We start from the raw sequence: 18,594 nt of genomic DNA, 5'->3' as shown, positions 1-18,594 counted from the left end.
TATACATTATCCCCAATCCTCAAAATAACTCTGAAGGTAGATCACCCTTCTACAGATAAAGTAATGTGCTTTAAGATGTAAAGCCAGGGACCAAACCAAAACTTGAATACAAGTCCATTCATCTCCATACTCTTTGTACCTATGTAAGACTGCCTTAAAGGTTCCATGTAGCACCAGAAGGGACAATTAGGCAATACCTCACCTGTAGAATATTTGGAAACCATGTAACAAGGTATACCATGATTTCAACAAAAGTGGCAATTTTTGAAATGGGATTACAGATTTATATTATTAATGTAAATGTCTTCTGCCTCTTGCTTTACTTAACAGCTTCAATCCTAAAGTGCTGTATATAAATCAATTGTTAAAAAACTGAATCCAGTTTTTCCCCACTGATAAATTATAAATAAGAACTGTTTTATCCTTATTATTAATCATTATCTTCACAAACATCTTAAGACTTTTTCTGACCCTTTAATTTATTAAGTACTTTATAACATATAAATTAATTCCTAAAAATATGCCAGAAAAGTAGCAATTCAGAAAGATCCTGTAGATTTACCTAGTTTATAGCCAAAATTCCATATAACTACGTTTACTAAAGCAAGGCAACTTACATACAGAGAGAATTTTTTTACCATACTTTTTTAAACTGACAATTCAATATCAAGTCTTTTCCTCCTGTCAATGGTCTAAAGAAACAAATACCGTGATTTATTTGAAAGTACAACCTACCCCAATCTATAGCATTAAAAAAAAAAAAAAAAACTTCCATATGTACAAATATGTAATTCTACTGCCACCTTCTGGTAAAACACAATTTCCCAATTCTTTACAGCACTTCTCCAAATGACAAACCTCCAGATATGAAATCCCTCCTTTCTAATACTAGATTAACAAAAGCAGAATAGTTTTTACAAATGACAAAAAATACACTAAAAATAGAATTCTAGCAATAATGTTTATCAGTATATGTGATATATTCTCTCAATAATGTTAACATTTATTGATTACTGTATTTGAGCACTTCTAGAAGAGATTTATGAGCAAAATGGAGATTAATTCTCTTAATAACCTTATAAAGTGGAATGATTATTCCAGTTTTACAGATGAAGAAACTGAGAATCAAAGAAATCAAGTGGTTTGCCTGAGGCACACAGCTAGTAAATGGCAGAGGCTCTGAATTCAGAAGCAGACTGATTCCAATGACCCTGCCTTTGATTATTATTCTGTAATACCCTCCATAACATCAGATAATAGACATTAAGTTGATTTAACTCATTTAGGACATTAAACCTTAATTTAGTGGGACAAGGCAACAATATTATAATTAGTGAGGAGATTAAAAGAGTCACAGGGGCTTCCATGGTGGCGCAGTGGTTGAGAGTCCGCCTGCCGATACAGGGGACACGGGTGCGTTCCCCGGTCCAGGAAGATCCCACACACTGTGCAGCGGCTGGGCCTGTGAGTCATGGCCGCTGAGCCTGCGCATCCGGAGCCTGTGCTCCGCAATGGGAGAGGCCACAACAGTGAGAGGCCTCCGTACCGCAAAAAAAAAAAAAAAAAAAAGGCCAAATAACATGCCTAAGGTAATATAGAATTATGCCAATGAGTAAATTAATCACTTTGAAAAATATGTAGAATAGTAGGGGAGAAATCCTATCAACTACTGTTTGAGCCATTTTGACAAATCTTTGGTTCATAAAGTTTCATAATCATATCAACTTACTATGAACAATTTTCAGCGAATTGTTTGATCACAAAGTTTCACATTCCTCACAATCTATTTTGGCCAATTTCAAAACACATGTTTCAACTTGTACATTTAAATTCGATTTAATTTCTTAGTAAACATTATAAATAGAGACTAGAATTCATATGTTCAATGATAAATGATAAATACTATAGTAGGTCTTTTACATTTCCATATAAATTTTAGAATCAGTCTGTCAATCTCTACAGAAAAAAGCCTGCTGGGATTTTGATTGTGATTGAGTTGATCAATACCAGAATCAATAAAAATCCCAGAATACAGTCAATATAAAAATTAATTGTACTTCTATATTTGAGCAACAAATGGAAAATAAATTTTTTAAATATCACTTAAAAATACTTTAAAAAAATACTTAAAATTTTTTTAAATATCACTTAAAAATAGCATGAAAAACAAAAATACTTAGGAATAAATTTAATGAAAAGGGTGGAAGACCTCTACACTGAAAACTATAAAACAATGCAGAGAGAAATTATAGGAGATCTAGATAAATGTAGAGATACGTTCATGGATAGAGGACTCAATTTTGTTAAGGTGTCTATACTCCTTAACAATTTGTCTATACAAATTAATACATGGAGTCAATCCAATTCCAATCAAAATTCCAGTAGGTTTTTTTTTTTTTAGAAATAGGCTGATTCTAAAATTTATATGGAAACAAAGGATCTAGAATAGTCAAAAGAACCTTTAAAAAACAAAAATTGATTTGTAGGACTTATACAATCTTATTTCAAGACATTATAATTCTAAAATAATCAAGACAGTGCAATACTGGTATAAACGAGACACAGTTCAATGCAACAGAGTACAATCCAGAAACAGACCCACACATATATACATGGTCATGTGATTTTTGACAAAGGCACCAACATAATGCAATAAGAAATTCAATCTTTTCAATATATGGTGCTGCAATAACTAGATATCCATATGGAAAAAAATGAACCTCAACCCCTACCTAACACTATACTCAAAAATTAATTCAAAATAAATCATAGGCCTAAATTTAAAAGGTAAAAGTATAAAACTTCTAGAAGAAAATAAAGGAAAGTCTTTATGACCTTGATTTAGCTTTAAAATCTTGTACAAAGGGCATTAAGCATAAAGAAAAAGTGATAAATGAACTTCATCAATATTAAATCTCCTACTCGTCAAAAAAAGACATTAAGAATATGACAGGCAAGAGAGAGGAACCAAGATGGCGGAGTAGAAGGATGTACTCTCACTCCCTCTTGCGAGAGCATCAGAATCACAACTAGCTGCTGGACAATCATCGACGGGAAGACACTGGAGCTCACCAAAGAAGATACCCCACATCCAAAGACAAAGGAGAAGCCACAATGAGATGGTAGGAGGGGCACAATCACAGTAAAATCAAATCCCATAACTGCTGGGTGGGTGACTCACAGACTGGAGAACACTTATACCACAGAAGTCCACCCACTGGAGTGAAGGTTCTGAGCCCCACGTCAGGCTTCCCAACCTGGGGTCCAGCAACAGGAGGAGGAATTCCTAGAGAATCAGATTTTGAAGCCTAGTGGGAATTGATTGCAGGACTTCGACAGGACTGGGGGAAACAGAGACTCCACTCTTGGAGGGAACACACAAAGTAGTGTGTGCATTGGGACCCAGGGGAAGGAGCAGTGACCCCACCAGACCTACCTGCTGGTGTTGGAGGGTAACCTGCAGAGACAGGGGGTGGTGGTGGCTGTGGCTCACCCTGGGTACGGGGACACTGGCAGCAGAAGTTCTGGGAGGTGCTCCTTGGTGTGAGCCCTCCCAGAGTCTGTCATTAGCCCCACCAAGGAGCCCAGGTAGGCTCCAGTGTTGGGTTGCCTCAGGCCAAACAAGCAACAGGGAGGGAACACAGCCCCACCCATCAAAAGTCAAGTGGATTAAAGTTTTACTGAGCTCTGCCCACCAGAGAAACAGTCAGCTCTACCCACCACCAGTCCCTCCCATCAAGCCTCTTAGATAGCCTCATCCACCAGAGGGCAGAGAGCAGAAGCAAGAAGAACTACAACCCTGCAGCCTGTGGAACAAAATCCACATTCACAGAAAGAGAGACAAGATGAAAAGGCAGAGGGCTATGTACCAGATGAAGGAACAAGATAAAACCTCAGAAAAACAACTAAATGAAGTGGAGATAGGCAACCTTCCAGAAAAAGAATTCAGAATAATGATACTGAAGATGACCCAGGACCTCAGAAAAATAATGGAGGCAAAGATCGAGAAGATGCAAGAAATGTTTAACAAAGACCTAGAAGAATTAAAGAACAAACAAACAGAGATGAACAATACAATAACTGAAATGAAAACTACACTAGAAGAATCAATAGCAGAATAAATGAGGCAGAAGAACAGATAAGTGACCTGGAAGACAGAATGGTGGAATTCACTGCTACGGAACAGAATAAAGAAAAAAGAATGAAAAGAAATGAAAACAGTCTAAGAGACCTCTGGGACAACATTAAATGCAACAACATTCGCATTATAGGAGTCCCAGAAGAAGAAGAGAGACAGAAAGGACCCGAGAAAATATCTGAAGAGATTATAGTCGAAAACTTCCTTAACATGGGAAAGGAAATAGCCACCCAAGTCCAGGAAGCGCAGCGAGTCCCATACACGATAAACCCAAGGAGAAACACATCAAGACACATAGTAATCAAATGGGCAAAAATTAAAGACAAAGAAAAATTACTGAAAGCAGCAAGGGAAAAACGAAAAATAACATACAAGCGAACTCCCATAAGGTTAACAGCTGATTTCTCAGCAGAAACTCTACAAGCCAGAAGGGAGTGGCATGATATACTTAAAGAGAGGAAAGGGAAGAAACTACAACCATGATTACTCTACCCGGCAAGGATCTCATTCAGATTTGATGGAGAAATCAAAAGCTTTACAGACAAGCAAAGGCTAAGAGAATTCAGCACTACCAAACCAGCTCTACAACAAATGCTAAAGGAACTTCTCTAAGTGGGAAACACAAGAGAAGAAAATAGGCTACAAAAACAAACCAAAACAATTAAGAAAATGGTCATAGGAAAATACATATCGAAAATTACCTTAAACGTGAATGGATTAAATGCTCCAACCAAAAGACACAGGCTTGCTGAATGGATACAAAAACAAGACCCATATATACGCTGTCTGTAAGAGACCCACTTCAGACCTAGGGACACATACAGACTGAAAGTGGGAGGATGGAAAAAGATATTCCATGCAAAGGGAAATCAAAAGAAAGCTGGAGAAGCTATACTCATCAGATAAAATAGACTTTAAAATAAAGAATGTTACAAGAGACAAAGAAGGACACTACATAATGATCAAGGGATCAATCCAAGAAGAAGATATAACAATTATAAATATACATTCACCCAACATCGAAGCACCTCAATACATAAGGCAACTGCTAACAGCTATAAAAGAGAAAATCGACAGTAACATAATAATAGTGGGGGACTTTAACACCTCACTTACAACAATGGACAGATCATCTAAAATGTAAATAAATAAGGAAACAGAAGCTTTAAATGACACAACAGACCATGTAGATTTAATTGATATTTATAGGACATTCCATTCAAAAACAGCAGATTACAGTTTCTTCTCAAGTACTCACAGAACGTTCTCCAGGATAGATCACATCTTGGGTCACAAATCAAGCTTCAATAAATTTAAGAAAATTGAAATTATATCAAGCATCTTTTCTGACCACAACGCTGAGATTAGAAATGAATTACAGGGAGAAAAACGTAAAAAACACAAACACATGGAGGCTAAACAATACATTACTAAATAACCAAGAGATCACTGAAGAAATCAAACAGGAAAATCAAAAAATACCTAGCGACAAATGACAATGAAAACATGATGATCCAAAACCTATGGTATGCAGCAAAAGCAGTTCTAAGAGGGAAGTTTACAGGTATACAAGCCTACCTCAAGAAACAAGAAAAATTCCAAGTAAACAATCTAACCTTACACCTAAAGGAACTAGAGAAAGAAGAAGAAACAAAACCCAAAGTTAGTAGAAGGAAAGAAATCATAAAGATCAGAGCAGAAATAAATGAAATAGAAATAAAGAAAACAATAGCAAGGAATAAACTAAAAGCTGGTTCTTTGAGAAGATAAACAAAAGTGATAAACCATTAGCCAGACTCATCAAGAAAAAGAGGGAGAGGACTCAAATCAATAAAATTAGAAATGAAAAAGGAGAAGTTACAACAGACACCACAGAAATACAAAGCATGCTAAGAGACTACTACAAGCAACTCTGTGCCAATAAAATGGACAACCTGGAAGAAATGGACAAATTCTTAGAAAGGTATAACCTTCCAAGACTAAACCAGGAAGAAACAGAAAATATGAACAGACCAATCACAAGTAATGAAATTGAAAATGTAATTAAAAATCTTCCAACAAACAGAAGTCCAGGACCAGATGTCTCACAGGTGAATTCTATCAAATATTTAGAGAAGAGCTAACACCCATCCTTCTCAAACTCTTCCAAAAATTGCAGAGGAAGGAACACCCCCAAACTCCTTCTATGAGGCCACCATCACGCTGATACCAAAACCAGACAAAGATACTAAAAAAAAAGAAAATTACAGACCAATATCACTGATGAATTTAGATGCAAAAGTCCTCAACAAAATACTAGCAAACAGAATCCAACAACACATTAAAAGGATCATACACCATGATCAAGAGGGATTTATGCCAGTGATGCAAGGATTCTTCAATATCTGCAAGTCAATCAATGTGACACACCATATTAACAAATTAAAGAATAAAAACCATATGATCATCTCAATAGATACAGAAAAAACTTTTGACAAAATTCAACACCCATTTATGATAAAAACTCTCCAGAAAGTGGGCACAGAGGGAAACTACTTCAACATAATAAAGGCCATATGTGACAAACCCACAGCAAACATCATTCTCAATGGTGAAAAACTGAAAGCATTTCCTCTAAGATCAGGAATGAGACAAGGATGTCCACTCTCACCACTATTATTCAACGTAGTTTTGGAAGTTCTAGCCACGGCAATCAGAGAAGAAAAAGAAATAAAAGGAATACAAATTGGAAAAGAACAAGTAAAACTGTCACTGTTTGCAGATGACATGATACTATACATAGAGAATACTAAAGATGCCACCAGAAAATTACTAGAGCTAATCAATGAAGTTGGTAAAGTTGCAGGATATAAAATTAATGCACAGAAACCTCTTGCATTCCTATACACTAATGATGAAAAATCTGAAAGAGAAATTATGGAAACACTCCCATTTTACCATTGCAACAAAAAGGATAAAATACCTAGGAATAAACGTACCTAAGGAAGCAAAAGACCTGTATGAAGAAAACTATAAGACACTGATGAAAGAAATTAAAGATGATATACCAACAGATGGAGAGATATACCATGTTCTTGGATTGGAAGAATCAATATTGTGAAAATGACTATACTACCTAAAGCAATCTACAGATTCAAAGCAATCCCTATCAAATTACCAATGGCATTTTTTACAGAACTAGAACAAATCATCTCAAAATTTGTATGGAGACACAAAATACCCTGAATAGCCAAAGCAGTCGTGAGGGAAAAAAACAGAGCTGGAGGAATCAGACTCCCTGATTTCAGACTATACTACAAAGCTACAGTAATCAAGACAATATGGCACTGGCACAAAAACAGAAACATATATCAATGGAACAAGATAGAAAGCCCAGAGATAAACCCATGCGCCTATGGTCAACTAATCTATGACAAAGGAGGCAAAGATATAAATGGAGAAAAGACAGTCTCTTCAATAAGTGGTGCTGGAAAAACTGGACAGCTACATGTAAAAGAATGAAGGTGGAACACTCCCTAACACCATAAACAAAAGTAAACTCAAAATGGATTCGAGACCTAAATGTAAGACCAGACACTATTAAACTCTTAGAGGAAAACACAGGAAGAACACTGTTTGACATAAATCACAGCAAGATCTTTTTTGATCCACTTCCTAGAGTAATGGAAATAAAAACAAAAATAAACAAATGGGACCTAACAAAACTTCAAAGCTTTTGCACAGCAAAGGAAACCATAAAGAAGACGAAAAGACAACCCTCAGAACGGGAGAAAATATTCACAAATGAATCAATGGATAAAGGATTAATCTCCAAAATATATAAACAGCTCATGCAGCTCAATATTAAAGAAACAAACAACCCAATCCAAAAATGGGCATAAGACCTAAATAGACATTTCTCCAAAGAAGACATACAGATGGCCAAGAAGCACATGAAAAGCTGCTCAACATCACTAATTATTAGAGAAATGCAAATCAAAACTACAATGAGGTATCACCTCACACCAGTTAGAATGGGCATCATCAGAAAATCTACAAACAACAAATGCTGGAGAGGGTGTGGAGAAAAGGGAAGCATCTTGCACTGTTGGTGGGAATGTAAATTGATACAGCCACTATGGAGAACAGTACGGAGGTTCCTTAAGAAACTAAAAATAGAATTACTATATGATCCAGCAATCCCACTACTGGGCATATTCCCAGAGAAAACCATAATTCAAAAAGACACATGCACCCAATGTCATTGCAGCACTATTTACAATAGTCAGGTCATGGAAAAAACCTAAATGCCCATCGACAGACGAATGGATAAAGAAGTTGTGGTACATATACACAATGAAATATTACTCAGCCATAAAAGGGAACGAAATTGAGTCATTTGTTGAGATGTGGATGGATCTACAGACTGTCATACAGAGTGAAGTAAGTCAGAAAGAGAAAAACAAATATTGTATATTAACGTATGTATGTGGAACCTAGAAAAATGGTACAGATGAACCGGTTTGCAGGGCAGAAGTTGAGACACAGACGTAGAGAACAAACGTATGGACACCAAGGGGGGAAAACCGCGGTGGGGTGGGGATGGTGGTGTGCTGAATTGGGCGATTGGGATTGACATGTATACACTGATGTGTATAAAACTGATGACTAATAAGAACCTGCAGTATAAAAGAACAAAAAACAAACAAAAAAAACAACTAATACTAAACTTTCTTTGGGTTTTTGTATGGAAATATGTTAATATAAATGTTTCAGACATTACTTGAAATTTCTAAAAATGTTATATTTTCTGGTGTAATGTTATAAGTCATAATTCTAGTTATTACTTTAAAATGTATATCTCAGAAATAACTAAATTTACTTGTCAATTGCATTATTATGAACTTTCATCAAATCTTTAACCGTGGTCATTTTTAAGTGTTTTATCATTTACAAACAGTTCTTGGTGTACTCTGATGCTTTCACAAAAATGTTCCTATGAAAGGGTTTCATCTTCAAGGAATTCATGGAAAAGACTGACAAGTGCAGGTTTCTGGTAAATGACTATACTGCTGAACTGAATGAATAAGCATTTTCAGAACTCTAATGGAAAAGTGATGAATTCATAAAAGTGCTAACAAAAGATCAAGATGAAAAAAAAATTAATTACATGGGACTGAGTGAACTGATGAGGATATTATAATTTTTGTGACTTTCTGTTTGAATAAAAAAAAAATCCCACAAGGACTCAGAGGCAAAAAATATACAAATCATTTTTCACTGCAAAGTAAAGGAGCTGTTACAGTGGAGGATTACTGGACTGAAGGTCAATATTATGACATAGTAAAAAAAAAAAAAAAAGAATATGATAGGCAAGCCAAAGACTAAGAAAAAATATTTGCATTACAGATATCTGACAAAGGACTTATACCCAGAATATATAAAGAAATCTTACAATTCAGTAAGAAAACGACCAATTTTTAAAAAATGAGCAAAACACTTGAATAGGCACGTCATGAAACATGTATGAATGACCAAAAAGTACATGAAATGATGTTCAATGTCCTTAGCAATCAGGTGTATGCAAATTAAAATCATAATGAGATATTACTACATGCCTATTAGAATAGTTAAAATTAAAAAGACAATACCAAGTGTAATTAAGGATGTGGAACAATTATTTGTGGAAATGTAAATGGTACAGTGACTATGGCAAATAGTTTGGAAGTTTCTTATAAAGTTAAACATGCACTTCCATGTGACCCAGCAAACCTACTCTTAGCTATATTTACTCAAGTGAAATGAAAACTTATATTTGTATGCATTTATAGTGGCTTCATTTAATTGCCAAAAACTAGGGGGCAAAAACAAATGTCCTCCAATACAGCAATAAAAGAGAACCAACTACTGATACATATGACAACAGATATGAATCTGACATGCATTATGGCAGTAAAAGAAGCCAGACTCAAAAGAGTACAGAATATACGATTCTATCTATATGATATTCTGGAAAATGCAAAATTGTGGGGACAGAAAACAGATCAGTGGGATATGAGGGAGAGACTGGAGAAAAGGGAGCATAAGGAAAATTTCTGTAGTGATGGATTAGCAATGGTGATGATCCAAGTGTATGCATTTGTCAAAACTCAGAACTATATACTAAAAATTTTACTAAACTCAAAAAAAAAAAAAGAACCACAGCTGCATACAACTACGTAAATGAATTCCAAACACATAGTACTAGCAAGAGCAACAAAACATAACGTTTAGGGATACACGTTTAGGTGATGTAACTAAGATGAAGAGCAAGAAAGTAAACTCCATAAGAGACAGGATCACTGTTAACTTTGAGGGGGAGTGAGAGGGTAGAGATTGAGAAGGGGTGTAAGGGTTGGGGAACCTTCCAGGGTACCAACATTGTTCTAATTCTTTCTCTGGTGGTTACTTGAGTAGTTGCTTTCTGATAATTCATTGTGCTATCATGTATATTTTATATACTTTTAAAAGAAAGCAACTCAGCGTAAATTATAAAACAATAAAATAATATATATATTTTTTAGAGGTAGGAAGCATTCCTGGATTCATATCTTGATTTCACCATTTGTTAGATGTGGACTTTAGGCAGGTTTCTTAAACCTTTCTCAGCCTCACTTCACTCATCTATTTAATGGGAAGATTACACCTACCTCATAAAGCAATTATGTGAATTAAATGGGATTAATGTAATTTTTCCTTGAGGGTATCTGCATAGCTCCCAATTTCCTTTTGGAGGGCTCCTCTTATCCACATGGGATGGGCCCCCCAGTAGCTATGACTTTGTGTTAAATGACCCCACTAGTGCCCAGCTGGGTCAGTACTCAAGCTGGGCTAATCAAGAAGCCCTCTGGGGAGCTTAAAATGGAGAATGAGCAAGTTAATTCTGTATCTGGGCTTTATCATGAACAGAACAGATATAAATTTCCAGAAGAGTAGTGTGTACACATTCTATCCCCTACATTCAGAGCAGCAGAGAAAGAAAAGACTAGAACAGGGAGACAGAGGGAGTACTGCCCACATTTCTGACTGATTTCTGGTTCCTGATTCCAGGCCCTTACTGAGGCCTGCCCTTGGGTTCCATAAAACACAGAATACCTATATATAAATATCTTTAAGGAAATAATGCTAGCTTATGTTGGAGTCTACTATTTACAATCCAACCGTCCTAGATAATATGTTATATAAAGCATGAAGCACATGGAAAAGGCTCAAAATCTAATCTCTGTGACAACAACTGTCTGATCTTTGACCTCCTATATAAGGTGGGGACTTCCTTACCGAGCTCTTGAAAGAGTCCTACTGTGGTGTTCAAAATACAGACTGACCTTGTTAGCCCATTTTCACCCCTCTATCTATAAGAAATCTGTAAGAAAAGAGTCCATCCTCAAATTTCCTGCTAGATTCAAAATTTTCAGTTGCTAAAGACTGCCTAAAGAGAGAAAGAAATTCTAGTATAACAGAATAAAATTACAACAAAAAAATAGATAGAATCAAGTGCCTCAATTTAGAACCTAAAGCAAAAGTCAGACTAGGTAAGATGTCATCTAACAACCAAGATAAATGTTGAGCATTTACAGTTCATATTGTCCCAGATTCCATTTTTTTCTTAGGTAATGCCTACAGAATTTACACTTCTACATTTTGGTGCCTGTATTTTTACATTCTCAAGCTAAAGGCTATTTTCCCTATATATCTATAGTTAGGGTACTCTCATACTTTGAGTAACGCTGACATGGACTTATTACTATATTCCAGAAAGTCCAACTCTTTGAGGGCAGGCTGTTTGCATATTTATCAAAAGTCAACCTATATACACTCAGATAACGCAGTTTAGAATTAAGTTATATAAGCCAAGCTTATTGCGATCAGTCCTTATTTTACCTCGCTTGTTCTTGTAAATAAATTAAAAACACAATAAGTAAAACATACGCTGAAACAACTGTTGTTACTAAGGATATGACTGTAAGGATATGACCTTAGTCAATATAAGTATTTATATGACTGTACCTTACTCATATAATATGTATATATCAGAAGACATACAAAACACCAATTATGTCATACAGCTACTTCAGTCAATTTTATGTACTAATGTTCTCCATCATATCTGACTTTAGTTTAATACACAAAATATGAAATATGGACAATCTGGACAAATGAGTTGTTATTTTCTTAATATATGTAGAAAGCAGTATTCTTAAAAGTTTAACTGCCAATTTTAATAACAGTAACTGTATTGATGTTTTTAACCTAAGATTTCAAAAAATACATATACATTCAAGCCCATAATTTCCTTAATAAAATAGTTTTTTGTGATAGCTGATCTGTCAAGAATATATAGTACTCTTCTCTAAACAAACATCCAATTGCCATTCATATTTGCACATAAATAGCACCTATATATAATGAGATAATATTTCTATCATCCATTCCTGGAACATGTTGGGAACTTAATCCTCCTAAATTAACTGGATAACAAATATTAGTAATTATGAAACCGTCTGTAAGCAACGTTCTAAATAAAATTTATTTATAAACACTAGAGGGTGCTCTAATTCAACAGTGTCTGCTCATTGCTGTACACCTGAAACTAACACAACATTGTTAATCAACTATACTCCAATATAAAATAACTTCAAAAACAAAACACAGTGCCTGGTATCTGGCTTTGATGCTTAATATAATTTTCTCCTTGATTATAGATAAATGAAGATAATTATCAGCACAAACAATTTTTGCTTTCGAACTAATACATGGAGATACTTTATGAGACAAAAATTTCATCTTTCCAGAACATAAAATAAAACTCAGTAGAATTCCACTGAAATCACTTTTATTGTACAATTATTATATATTTAATATTGTGTTAAGTGGATAGAATAGAAAATAACACAGAAGAAGTATAAAGATAGTCCTTATCTCTAAAGGAAATTAATGCAATATTCAGACGATTAAGAGAAGGCATATCTTGTATATTACAGGCTTAAGTTCAAGGGAAATTACAAAATGAATTTGGTAAAAAACATATAGTAGCTCAATTTCAATTTCAGTTGCTAAGTATTAAGGTATAGTTTAGTTATTTTACAAAAGTAATTTGAAATTTTAAATAATAAATAAAAGTGATATTGTTGAGGGTATCACCTGCTGTCTCAAGAAAATATTTTTTAAGCCAACAGATACAGGAAATTGAAAAAGAAAGAATCCAACACTTTGAATATGAATAATAGGAAATAATTAATAATAATATCAATTTCAAATCTTCATAAGGAATAATTTACTGCTAGTTTTTAAATTTATTTCTAAAACATTCACAAGCTCAATCATAAATCTTTTAAATTTTCAAAATTAAAAGTAATTTATATGCCGCCATTTGACAATCCAGAAAAGTTCCCTGGAGTATGAGTTTCCAATAGACAGCATTAAACAATCCCAAATAACAAAGTTTAATGGCTAGGAAAATATACGTCTAAATAGTTCAAGAAAGTGGCTATTAACTGAGACACTATTTAATCCCAACAAAGTATTGTACCTTTAAAAATGTTTACAGAAAAGAAAACAAGCAGAACATTATAAATACTTCTAAATTCACATACCCCAAATCAACCAGTCTCTCGTAATCTCTCTCTCTCTCTCTCTCTCTCTCACACACACACACACACACACGTGTGCGCACGCACTCACTACTCACACATACACAGTCCATTCCCCAAGAGGGGAGTACTTGGCTTATACCTCTCTCTCTCATTCTCTTCCCTAATCAATAACTAAGAGCCCCCAAAGAAATCCTAAAGATAAACTTTTGAAGATTAATAGAATACAACACTAGGCAAAAGCCAGAGATAGGACTGAACCAGGTTCACAAACTACCCAGACTCTATGAACCAAAACACGTGGCAGAGAACTAGTCAGATTGCTGGAGTCCAGAGAAATTCTGAAAATGCAAGCACTGTGTTATAGTTTGAAGTATACATTTGGCACCTATATTCTTTTGACACTCACTTCCCCTTTATATGTTTATCTGCCTTGCATCTACCAGATTCCTAGGGCCCTATTATACTTTAAATGCCCAGCTGCCAACTTCCCTATTCAGTGTCATGTCATTTAACACCTTCTACTGCAATAGGTGACAACCTACACATTGTTAGAGAGTATTAATAATGTTTGAAACATTCACATACTTGCCCCATCATGAAGGTCTTCTGAACCATCATATATACCTCTACTGACAGAAAAGTATGGCTCTGAGACAGTCAATTGTTGTGTAAGTTTTAGTCCCTTTTTTTTTTTTTTTTTTTTTTTTTGCGGTCCACGGGCTCTCACTGTTGTGGCCTCTCCCGTTGCGAAGCACAGGCTCCAGACACGCAGGCCCAGCGGCCATGGCTCACAGGCCCAGCCACTTCGCGGCATGTGGGATCTTCCCAGACCGGGGCACGAACCCGTGTCCCCTGCATCAGCAGGCGGACTCAACCACTGCGCCACCAGGGAAGTCCCAGTTTTAGTCCTTTTTAAACCAAGCCTGAACTCATACTTCTACAAACATATTTTGGAGCTACAACATAACCCTATTCAAGATCTTAGCTTCCCACTGATATTTAGAGTTTCTGCCCATTAATCTGAAAAGCATAGGGGCTACATAAAGAATGGGTAGAAATGTGTGATTTTCTTTAAAAATACTAATTTTCATCTCTTAATATAATGTTACATAAAAGTTTACAAATCATGAGACTAGAATACTCTATTCAAATAATAATTTAAGATGAATACCTGCTTTCCATGATTCCTGAATCTGGCTGCAAACTAATAGTCTCTGTTGTAATTTCCACTTTCCGTACACTTCCAAAGAAATCAGTTATCAGGACATTTTTAGGATCCCTCTGAAAAAGATCAGTGCGATGTCCAGGAGTAGACACACACAGATTTTTGGGGCATACCTGAAACTGAAAAAAATACGTACAATAATAATAAATACACATGCTTACATATTCATACAACTTTTATTAAATCCATTAATACAATATAGTAGACTGTAATATATTTTCAAAGCTCTCCCAACCTAAAGAAACTACTGGTTCTAAAGATTAAAGTTTCATTGCTATCGTAATGCTTGACACCTTAAGAAGCTTTACAGACATTAGAATAGGTTATCAATAAAACAGGAAGCTGGCAAGGGAACGGAAAAACATTCACTTTTTAAAATCATATGCTACAAAGTTTATTTTGAACACTTATTTATGAGAACTCATAGGCAACACTATGACAAGAGAATTGCTTTTTTTCTGTAACTACATCCATCTCAGTGGAATGCTCTACCAGAGCATTTTTTAAACATTTTGTAATCATGACCCTTCATTCAAACTTTAAATTCAAATAAAATATTACGTAGTAGCTCAATATGTAAAAAAGATGAAACCAGAGCTGCTCTGGATTGCAGGAAGTTAAGTGTAGCCTGCTCACTAGCTATCCCCTTCATCCTCCTGCTGTGAATCTACAAAAACCATTCTATAAATCAAGTAACTTTCTTAGTTTATCCATGATAAAAATTACAAACCCAAAGCACCTCATACACTACAGTGCTCCAGAGAATAGTCTGAAAACTACAACTTCACCACTACACAGATCTCACAATATTTTTTATGTTAATCTTATTCCTGATATTCCACATCAGTGCATTACCAAGGACCTTTGCAGGACATTTGGTCCATGCCAAAAGGTCCTTGATATTTGGTCCTGTCCAAGACCATTTGGCATAAACCAAATATGCTCATGAACACTTGGACAAGACCAAATTTCAAGGACCTTTTGGCATGGGCCAAATGTCGTATGGACGTTTTGGACAGGACCAAGTGTCTGCTGACCCCAGACACATGTTCATTCACTCAGCAAAGCATAAAAGTGTCTATTATACACACTTCATACAGTTACCTTCCATAGGGGATACAAAAATTGATGAGACTTGGGTCCTCTCCTCAAGGCTTTAAGTCTAGTCAGAGATGAATAAACATAACAAGGCAGAAAAAAAAGGGACAGGCTCTAATTCAGAAAAAGATAAACTTCTTAGTGCTTGAGGATAAGAAAAAAGGAGTGGGGTTTTAGCTATTTTCTGAAGGAAAAGGAAGATTAGATTGGAAATAACATTCCTAATAAAGGAGCAGTTGCAGAGACATGTTAAGGCAAAGAATTCAATTTGGCAGAAGCCCAGCATATATGAAGGAAACCATTACAGGCCCACTATTAAGGACCCAGAGCCCACAGCACTTGCCCACTTGTAGGGACAAGACTATCTACGTAGGTATAATCACCAACACGACAGTAGAGGGATGGGGAAGGGCACAGCAACTATAATTTATGAAACAGTGTTCCAAGCACTGTGTTAAGCAGTTTGCAGATATTCTCATTTAAGCTTACCAATAACTTTGAGGTATACAGAAATTATTATCTCTCCTTCAAACTAAGGCTCAAAGAGATTAATTGGTTTAACATCATACTGCCTTCCAGGTTCAGGAAAGCAATAACAGGAAATACAAAGAAGAGTTCAGGATATAAATTAAGAAGCAAAGAAGGAAAAAAGGGTGGGGGAAGATCAAGAAAGTTAAATGTCAAACAAGGACAAAACAGACAGAAGGCTGAATAAACAAAATAAAAGATAAAATAAACAAGATAAAATTAAAGTTCGAGGTATATCAAAGGTATTCCTGTATGAGTAACTTGGTCGGTTTTATTAGGTGCTAGCAGAAGCAAGCAGGAAAATAAAAGTAGTTGAATGAGCTTGGCAAACACTAAATAAGTATTATATTCTTTGCTGCTAAAAACAAAAACAAAAAACTTCCACTTAAAGAAAACTGAATTATAATTGAAACAATTATATTAGTTTCAGGCATACCATATAGTGATTTGATTTTTTTTTTTTTTTTGCGGTACGCGGGTCTCTCACTGTTGTGGCCTCTCCCGTTGCGGAGCACAGGCTCCGGACGCACGGGCTCAGCGGCCATGGCTCACGGGCCTAGCCGCTCCGCGGCATGTGGGATCTTCCCGGACCGGGGCACGAACCCGTGTCCCCTGCATCGGCAAGCGGACTCTCAACCACTGCGCCACCAGGGAAGCCCATGATTTGATATTTTTATACATCACAAAATGATCACCATGACAAGTCTACTTACAATCTGTCACCATACAAAGTTATTACAATATTATTGGCTATATTCCCTATGCTGTACATTACTTTGCCATGACTTATTTACTTTTAACTGGAAGTTTGTACTTTTTAATCCTCTTTATCTATTTCACCCATGTCCCCACTCACCCACCCCTCTGACAACCATCTGTTTGTTCTCTGTATGTCTACTTCTGTGTTTTTTCTTTATATTCCACATATAGTTGATAGCATACAGTATTTGTCTTTCTCTGACTTATTTCACTGAGCATAATACCCTCTAGGTCCATCCATGTTGCTGCAAATGGCAGAATTTCATTCTTTTCTAAGGCTGAGTAATATTCCATTGTATATATAGCACAACTTTACACACTCATCTATTGATGGAGACATATGGTTGCTTCCCTATCTTGGCTATTGTTAATAATGTTGCTATGAACACTGGGGTGCATGAGAGTGTTTTCCCCTATTTTATATTCTTACCTCCTTTGTTGTATATTAACTGACCATATAAGCAAGCATGCCTTTATTTCCAGGCTACCTATTCTGTTCCATTGTTCTATGTGTCTGTTTTTGTACAGTACCATATGATTATTATTTTTTTAATTTGAAAATCTAATTGGCTTTAACAGGCCAATTCATGAATCAGGCAGCATCCCATCTAGCAACTAGAAGGGTGCTCTGAGGAGTTGTACAAAATAGGCTTTATAGGAGGAAAGTCGGGGAGCTATTAGCAAAAGAAAAGATTTTGTTAGGCCAGGCTTCCTTTGGAGGGTGTAGGGGGAGGAAATGACAAGGGTTTTATCATGCAGATTGCCTCTAGGGGGATGGGGGATAGAGAGCGCCCAAAACATTTTTTGCTTAATTCCCATAACACCCACAGATCATGGTTCCAGGTTCATAAATTTTTCATAAATTTTAAGTTGGTCATTCTCTTCATTTCATTTCTGACCTTCCAGTCTTAGGAGATCATTTGCCTTGCAGTTAGCAGCTGCGCACATGAATTGAAAGCTTTTGAGAGAATATGATCCGCCAGGGGGGTTATTATGATTATTATAAGCAGGATAATTCCCAGTACTTGGAAGGCACTTCAGAGTCAGGTCCCCAAGACCCAAACCAATCAAAGAAAGACCCGGTTGAAGGAGTCACCCTTTTAAGCCAAGTGGTTTGCTCAGTGACTGAAATGTCAATCCTGTTGGTGGCATTGGCCGTAGTACAGACACCTCCTGGTTCAGCTAAAAGATAATCAAGGGCTATTCTATAATCAAGAACAACTCTAGCCACAGAG

At 35.9% G+C, this 18,594-nt stretch overlaps 1 protein-coding gene across 1 annotated transcript in view; it reads right to left on the bottom strand.

Annotated features, from left to right (window-relative positions):
• Positions 1 to 18,594, bottom strand: part of PIGK (phosphatidylinositol glycan anchor biosynthesis class K) — a 143,963-nt gene that overhangs the window by 68,334 nt on the left and 57,035 nt on the right. Inside the window, exon 9 of the mRNA XM_082863410.1 lies at positions 14,921 to 15,093. Coding sequence (XP_082719536.1) covers positions 14,921 to 15,093 — 173 coding nt within the window. The remainder of the gene's footprint in view (positions 1 to 14,920; positions 15,094 to 18,594) is intronic.

This window comes from Leucopleurus acutus, assembly GCF_964270905.1.
Source record: "Leucopleurus acutus genome assembly, chromosome: 2".
Lineage (NCBI taxonomy): Eukaryota > Metazoa > Chordata > Mammalia > Artiodactyla > Delphinidae > Leucopleurus > Leucopleurus acutus.
The sequence above is the reverse complement of the archived record's forward strand: the minus strand, read 5'-3'. Positions and strand labels throughout refer to the sequence as shown.